The sequence below is a fragment of the Arvicanthis niloticus genome, chromosome 7, assembly GCF_011762505.2.
Source record: "Arvicanthis niloticus isolate mArvNil1 chromosome 7, mArvNil1.pat.X, whole genome shotgun sequence".
Lineage (NCBI taxonomy): Eukaryota > Metazoa > Chordata > Mammalia > Rodentia > Muridae > Arvicanthis > Arvicanthis niloticus.
In genome coordinates, this window is record NC_047664.1 from 66846784 (window position 1) to 66855625 (window position 8842).

At 44.2% G+C, this 8842-nt stretch overlaps 1 protein-coding gene across 1 annotated transcript in view; it reads left to right on the forward strand.

Moving 5' to 3' along the window:
* The window catches only part of Klb (klotho beta), a 34818-nt gene extending 26222 nt beyond the window's left edge, over nt 1–8596 (forward strand). Inside the window, exons 4-5 of the mRNA XM_034509263.2 lie at nt 2725–3868; nt 5841–8596. Of these exons, the coding sequence (XP_034365154.1) occupies nt 2725–3868; nt 5841–6229 (1533 nt within the window). The 3' untranslated portion in view covers nt 6230–8596. The remainder of the gene's footprint in view (nt 1–2724; nt 3869–5840) is intronic.
* Nucleotides 8597–8842: the final 246 nt, after the last annotated feature.

An 8842-nucleotide genomic window follows, 5' to 3' on the forward strand; every position in this document is an offset into this window, starting at 1 on the left:
ACACACTTCCTCCAGCAATGCCACACCTACTCCAACAAGGCCACGCCTACTCTGACAAGGTCACACCCACTCCAACAAGACCACACCTCCTAATAGTGCCATTTCCTATGAACCTATGGAGGCCATTTTCTTTCAAACCACCACAGATGCTTTGCTTGCATATAGGTCTGTCTGCTGACCACAGAGGCCAGAAGAGTGCATTGGATGCCCTAGGATTAAGGATATATGGATATATTAAGGATATATATAGGATGTGTGTGGTGTGTGTGTGTGTGTGTAAGAGAGAGAGCACGAGAGAGCATCCATGTGTTACTGCTGAGCCATGTCTCCAACTCTTTCTGTGTGTGTGTGTGTGTATGTGTGTGTGTATGTGTGTGTGTATGTGTGTGTAGTACATGCAGAGGTTAGAGGAAAAATGTGGAGTTAGTTCTTTCCCTCTACCTTTTATGGGTTTGAGAGATTGAACTCAAGTCTCCAAGCTTACTGAGTAAATGCTTCCCCCTCTGAGCCATCCCCCACCTGAATCCACTGTTTGTTTGTTGTTTAGGTTTTTCAAGACAGGGTTTCTCTGTGTAGCTCTGGCTATCCTGGAACTCACTCTGTAGACCAGGCTGGCCTCGAACTCAGAGAGTCTGCACATGCCTTTAATCCTATCACTCAGAGATTCGCCTGCCCTGCATCCTGAGTGATAGGATTAAAGGCATGCCCAGAGAATCCACTGGTTTTTATTATACGAATTAGTGTGTTTCAGTATCAGCTCGTCATGTGTGTATAAAATGCACTTTGGTCTTTTTTTTTTTACCTCCACATTGTATCTCTTATCTCCCTCCTAGCAGCCTCTTCCACCCGGGGTGCATCATCTTTATGTGGTCTCTCTCACAGATAATCACATGCATTGTCTACAGCCAGTGTTTTCTGGAGTGTTGTAAATCGCAGTGCGTTTTGTTTAATCTTGTCTTGTTTTGTGGCAAAATGACCTTTCGTGAATGTCTTTCCAACAATGCTGGGATGCTCCAAACTTCTCAAAACACTGGAGCTGGCCTAGGCTAGGAAGACGGCTCGAGTAATTCATCATACACGGGTTGGACTTCAAGCCCACATGACCAATGCTCTCTGAATTTAATGTTCTAGATTACTGGTCGGCAGATGGCAAGTGGGCAGTAATATGACTTTGTAATTAGACTATGAAAGATGACACATGAAGAAACAATTAGAGGGAAAATATTTACCAAAGGTTAATTATTAGTTTTCCAGGTACATTTAAATCCACTCACAGGTGGGTAAGTACTTTAGCACAAGTACAGAATTTTTCCTTGCTCTAATTATCTTGAATTTGGAAGTGTTTTTCTTAAGTCTTTTGTTTCATTTTACTTTATCTTGTTTTTGTTTTTTTGAGACTGGGTTTCCTCTGTGTACCCCTGGCTGTCTGGAGCTAAATCCAAGTCACCTTACCTTTCTTAGTACAGTGGTTTCCAGTTGAGACACCGTCTTCTCAGAGTGGCTCTCTAGTCCTTAGACTGCACCTGGGAAAGTAGAGACACACGACCACCCCCTATGGTTGTGTAGGACCATCCTTTTATGGCTGTGTAACCCAAACTCAAAGAGGGAAATTCGAGGCTGAGGCTGTAGTTTCCTTTGTACAATGGCTGCCTAGCACGCAGGGGGCCTGGGTTTGATCCCCAGTGTTGCATTAGGTGGGGGTAGTAGCATATTTCTGTAACTCCATGCTTGGGAAGAAGGAAACAAGAAAAGCAGGAATTTCAGGTCATCCTTGGGTACTTATTAGGTTTAGAGCTAGCCTGGGCTGTAGCCACCTACCTCTCAACCCCACCCCTACCCCAAAAAGAGGGAGAAAGAAAAAGGAAAGGAAAGGAAAAGTAAGAGAAAAGTCCATGACTCTCCAAGGTGGAAAGCCAGGGAGAACAAAAGGGCGACACACCTTCAGGATTGGGGCTGAGCTCACTCGTTCCCCTCATAACCGAAGCTCCTTGCATAGAGAGAACATTCCACAGTCTTCCCGGAGAGCAAGTGCTGTGCTCACAGACACACGGTGGAAGAGACACTGCACAAAAACGTGATGTTCTTGAACCTTCTTCCTCCATTTTATTTTTCGTTTAGGAGATGGGGTATCCAGGCTGGCCTAAAACTCAAAGGAGTCCTCCTGCCTCAGCCTCTTGAGATTATAGGCATGCACCACTGCTCTGTGCTGTCATCTCTATCCCTCAGCCACTCTCAGGGATGGATGGTCTGTCAGCTGGCCTCCTCTGAATGCACGGGCTGCTTAGTGACACCTTTACAGCCTCATTTCACCTGTGTCATCAGCTGATGACAGGGCTTCAGTATTGCCTCTGACTGAGGGTACTGAGCCAATTTCCTGATGCATTTGAACTGTTACAGGAGATGTTATATAACCTGGATTTTTAGGTCAAGTGAGCTGGAAAATGGCTTCTTAGGTTTTTCACAAACAACTGGTCTTCCTTCCCTGTGTGTGGTTCCTTCCCGGTATTTCCCCGTCTCCCTGGAGGATCAAAGGGCTAGAATAAAGACGGTCCTTTTTCCCACATTACCCTCAGAACATCCTGAATACAGAGACCATTATGAAGAGCAAAGTTATCATTTATCTCGTAGTGAGAGGCTTCGTAAGGCTCAGCTCTTCCGATCTGACGGGTTGGGATACGCCAGGAGCCACACTTGATTTACCTGGATGCGTTTGTTTTCCCACAGCCGGAGTTTACGGTCTCGTCCCCACAGTTTACCGATCCTCACCTGTATGTGTGGAATGTCACTGGCAACAGATTACTATACCGAGTGGAAGGAGTAAGGCTAAAAACAAGACCGTCCCAATGTACAGATTATGTGAGCATCAAAAAACGAGTTGAAATGTTGGCGAAAATGAAAGTCACCCACTACCAGTTTGCTCTGGACTGGACCTCTATCCTTCCTACTGGGAATCTGTCTAACGTTAATAGACAAGTGTTAAGGTACTATAGGTGTGTGGTGAGCGAAGGGCTGAAGCTGGGCGTCTCCCCCATGGTGACACTGTACCACCCGACCCACTCCCATCTAGGCCTCCCCATGCCACTTCTGAACAGTGGGGGATGGCTAAACACGAACACAGCCAAGGCCTTCCAGGACTACGCAGGGCTGTGCTTCCAGGAGCTGGGGGACTTGGTGAAGCTCTGGATCACCATCAATGAGCCTAACAGGCTGAGCGACATGTACAACCGCACGAGTAACGACACCTACCGTGCGGCCCACAACCTGATGCTCGCCCACGCCCAGGTCTGGCACCTCTATGATAGACAATATAGGCCGGTCCAGCATGGTGCTGTGTCACTGTCCTTACATTCCGACTGGGCAGAACCTGCCAACCCCTATGTGGATTCACACTGGAAGGCAGCCGAGCGCTTCCTCCAATTTGAGATCGCCTGGTTTGCAGATCCACTCTTCAAGACTGGCGACTACCCATTGGCCATGAAAGAATACATCGCCTCCAAGAATCAGCGGGGGCTGTCTAGCTCAGTCCTGCCCCGCTTCACCGTGAAGGAGAGCAAGCTGGTGAAGGGTACCATCGACTTCTACGCACTGAACCATTTCACCACTAGGTTCGTGATACACAAGCAGCTGAATACCAACCGCTCAGTTGCAGACAGGGACGTCCAGTTCCTGCAGGACATCACCCGCCTGAGCTCGCCCAGCCGCCTGGCTGTAACACCCTGGGGAGTGCGCAAGCTCCTTGGGTGGATCCGGAGGAACTACAGAGACATGGATATCTACATCACAGCCAATGGCATTGATGATCTGGCCCTAGAGGATGATCAGATCAGAAAGTACTACTTGGAGAAGTACGTCCAAGAGGCTCTGAAGGGTAAGTTTGGAGATACAGAGAGCTGGGAGAGGTATATAGCAACTTGACAGCAATGAAAACCTAGGCCTGAAACTCATCACCGACTCAAGATTTGTGGCTTCCTAATACAGTTGAGCTGAGGCTATTATTCCCCGTTTGCCTACAACGTTTTGTTTGTTTGGGGAGTTGAACCCAGGTCCCATTTGGTTGTACTAAAAAGCTACATTCCATATCCATAACTCTGCGGGTGTGTGCTTGTGCGTGTGTGTGGATGAGAATTTAACCAAGGACCTCATGCATACTAGCCTATACACTACCACTGACCTACATCCCCACTCACCAGCATTTTCTTTGTGGGGCTGGGGTTCAAACGCGGGGCTTTATGTGTGCTAAGCAACCAGCCTCAAAGCAGCCACATCATGAATTTTCTTTCTTTCAAGACAGGGCCTCATATATCCTAGGCTGGTCACAAACTCCTACTCTCCTGCCTCCTCCTATACTTGCAGGCATGTGTAATCACACCTGTCTCTGCTTTTTTTAAAACATTAGATGTGTTACATGTCATTAAATCTATTTGTTAATTTACTATGTATACAGCATTCTGCCTGCATGTATGCTTGTAGGACAAAGGAGGGCACCAGATCTCATTATAGATGGTTGTGAGCCACCATGTAGTGGCTGCAATTTGAACTTAGGACCTCTGGAAGAACAGCTAGTTCTCTAACCTCTGAGCCATCTCTTCAGCCCCATTATTAAAATTCTTATCCACCACCACCACCAAAAGAAAAACAAAAGTGAGAACCCCAAAACAACAACAACAAACTACTCTTCTGAATGTGTGGGGTGGTGGTGGAACACACACACCTTTAATGCCAGCACTCAGGAGGCAGAGACAGAATGATCTCCATGAGTTTAAGGCCAACCTGGTCTACAGAGTGAGTTCCAGGAAACCAGGGCTACACAGAGAAACCCTGTCTCAAAAAACAAAAACAAAACACTACCACTATCAACACATACACACACACACACACACACCTTCATGCATTCAACCATCTTTCTTTAGGCGGGAGTAGCACCTCCCTGAAATATTTATCTTTATAGAGAAATTCATTTCTAATTACTTCCTTAGAGTAGACTGCCCAGTACATGAAAATATCGTGGCAGCAATTCTCAACCTGGGGGTTAAGACCCCTTTGGTGGTCAAGCGATCCTTTCACAAGGTCGCATATCAGATATTTACATCATGATTCAGAACAGTAGTAAAATTATTTATGAAGTAGCAACAAAATAATTTTAATGGGGGGGGGTCGCCACAGCATGAGGAACTGTATTAAGAGGTTGCGCAACATTAGGAAGGTTGAAAACCACTATGTTGTGGGGATTAGAACCAACAAACAAGAACTAGGGACAGAGCTAGTTGGTAGAGTCTTTATCTTGCATGCACGAAGCCCTGGGCAGAGCCCTAGCATGAATAAACCGGGCATGGTGGCAAAAGCACACAATTCCAGCACTCTGGAGGCAGTGACAGGAAGAGTAGAAGTTAATACTTCTACTTACTTCAACTTCAGCTTACATAGGAAGTTCGAGGCCAGCCTGGAATACATGAGACCTTGTTTCCAAAACAAAATCTTCAATCAGAATCTTGACTTCATAACTTTTTCTTCAAGACAGGGTTTCTATGTGTAGCCCCGGCTGTCCTGGAACTTACTGTGTAGACCAGGCTGGCCTCGAACTCAGAAATCTGCCTGCCTCCGCCTTCTAAGCGTTGGGCTTAAAGGTATGTGCTACCACTGCCTGGCGAAAACTAAATTTTAAAAATTGTTTTATTTATTTATATTCCAAATGCTGCCCTGCTCCACGGTCCCCCCTCCAAGAGTTCTTCACCATCTTCCCCTTTGCCTCAAAAGGGTGCTCCCCCCAACCCCCTAAGTTCTTACTCAAAGATGCTTTACTATCCATTTGTGATCAACAATGGTTTTTTAATTTTTTTCAGCATATCTCATTGACAAGGTCAAAATCAAAGGCTATTATGCATTCAAACTGACTGAAGAGAAATCTAAGCCTAGATTTGGATTTTTCACATCTGACTTCAAAGCTAAATCCTCTGTACAGTTTTATAGCAAGCTGGTCAGCAGCAGTGGCTTCCCCTCTGAGAAGAGTAGTCCTGCATGTGGTCAGCCTGCAGAAGACACAGAGTGCGCCATTTGCTCATTTCTCATGCAGAAGAAACCACTAATCTTCTTTGGTTGTTGCTTCATCTCCACTCTGGCTGTACTGCTTTCAATCACCATTTTTCATCATCGAAAGAGAAGAAAATTCCAGAAAGCAAGGAACTTACAAAATATACCATTGAAGAAAGGCCACAGCAGAGTTTTTAGCTAAACTATCATTTCTGTCATAGTTTAAAGATTCACTCCAGTTCCATATACTGGTAACTTACAATGTGAGAGACAGCTGTAACCAAGGTGAAGACAATCAATGTCTTTGAAATGTGGTTCAAATCATTCCTTTAGGTACTGACAGTGACTCGGAGCTGAAGACACCCTGACAGTAACGCTGGGCATGACCCTAGACATTGCTTCAGGAAGTGTGAATCGCTACTTCACATCCTTTTTCTCTAGCTTTCTTCTGTAAATAGCAATCCACTATTCATGGTAAAGAAATGAATTTAAAAGTGAAATTTTGTTGTCTTAGACTTCATAGTTTAAACCTGTTTTGATGTCATTGTTGTTTTGAGACCGCTCTATTATGTAGCTCTGACTGTCATTGAACTTGCTATGTAGACCAGGCTGGCCTCAACCTCACAAAGGTCCACCTGCCTCAGCCTTCTGAGTACTGGGATTAAAGGTGTGCATCACCACACCCAGCTAAAACTATTTAAATTGGACAGTTAGTGACATACTCTTGCCACTTCTAACAAGGTGCTCTCTGCTTGGTTAGGTCAGGGTTGTCCTCAGATGGAATGCACAAACACAGCAGAATTCTAGATCATGCTTGTCCATAGGTAGTTGAAGCATAAGCTCTAAAACACACCAGTTTGCTTTTCTCAAAAAAAAAAAATTTTTTTTCAGACACTTCTTAAACATTCAAGTTCGTGAGCTCTCTTACTAGACTTACAATTTTTATTTTTACTTCTTTTTGTGGCAGGGTGAATGGGTTCTGTGCAGCCCTGACAGTCCTGATACTTGCTCTGTAGAGACCAGTTTGGCTGGAACTCAAGAGATCCACCTGCCTCTGTCTCCCAAGTGCTGGGCTTAAAGGTGTGCATCACTATGCCCAGTTTGGATTTCTGATTTTAAAGGAGCTTCATGGGTAGAAAGATGGCTCAGCCTTTAAGAGAACTGGCTGCTCTTCCAAAGGACCCTGGTTCAATTCCCAGCACCCACATGGCAGCTTAGAAATGTTTGTAATCCCATTTCTTGGAGATCTGACACCCTCATATAGACATACATGTAGGCAGAACACCAATGTACATAGGAAGATCAGGACAAAGAACTAGACCCAAGTATTCATGCAAATCTTGTTTTCTTAGCCTTATTGCAAAGCAATTCCCATTTTAAAATAAACTGGCATTACCCCTATTACCCTGAAAAAAATTTTTCTTTTAGGTGGCAAGATTTGGCCCTTAGCAAATTTTAAAAGATGTAGATTTTACTATGGGTTACCGATAATAGTCATACCGTTTATCGTAGAGTCCTGAGCTGTCTGTCCCCAGAGCTTCATAACTTCCTCATGAACACGGGTGTAGAATATCTGGAACTAGTCACATTACCCAGTCACTGTTAACCTTCTCCAGGAATTTAGAATTAGGAGTCAAAGAAAAGTGGTTCTTCCACAGAGCCTTAGTGATAAACCATTCTAAAATGTTAGTGATTTTAATTATATTTCAGATCTACCTATTGTTAGATATCAAACTTAAGGCATAATTGATTCTTTTCGTGTTTTTCAAGATAGTGCAGTACTGGCTATCCTGGAACTCTCTGTAGACTAGACTGGCCTTGAACTAAAAAAACCCACCTGCCTCTGCGATTAAAGGTGTACACCACCACTGCCCCAATTAAAATTCTTATATATAAAATTTTTACATATATATAATTAGCACTAATTTGAAAACAAAATCAAAGAGACAGCACATGAAAAAACAATAAAGCTGCCATTGGACTAGCCAAATCTAACAGCAGATGTTTTTCTACTCCTGGTTAGCACAACCTCCACTTTTCCAGTCTTAGGTTTTTCTTTTTAAAATGTGTATGGGTGTTTAGCCTGCATGCATATACATACCACTTGTGTGTCCTTGGAAGCCAGAAGAGGCATCAGATCCTCTCCAACTGGAGTTACAGGTGGATGTGAGCCAACACATGGGTGCTGGAAACCAAACCTGGGTCCTCTTTAAGAACAGCCAGTGGTCATCAGCACTGAGCCATCTTTCCAAGTTTAGCAGTTCTTAGGTTTTAGGATGACACCCATTATAGTTGGCTAAACAATTGTCCTGTTACCCACCAAAATTTTGCTTTAAAAAAACCCAAACCCCTAAAACTGTCTTTCCTGCATACACATGGATGTTCACCTGGTACCTTGGGAGGTCAGAAGAGTATGCCAGATCTAGAACGGACTGGAGTTACAGATGGCTGTGAGGTGGGAATAAAACCTCTGCTGGAGCAACAAGTGTCTCTATTGTCCCACTTAGGTTTTTCTTTTGCCACTTGAATTCACTCCAGAAAAAATATTAATAAAAGTTTTTAAAAATCACTTTAACTTCCATAAACCTCCATGTTAGCCTTGGAAGATGCAGAAGGTAAAGAACTTGGAATCAACCCTTAATTCAAATGACATGTTTAGGCCTTATTACGTAGACCAGGCTGACTTACAATTGGCAGAGATCCTCCTGCCTCAGTCTAAGAGCTGGAATTACTGGTGTACTACCATGCCCAGTTCAGTTTTCTATTAGGCATCACTACTTTTGAGACAGGGTCTCACCTATTATACAGCCCAAGC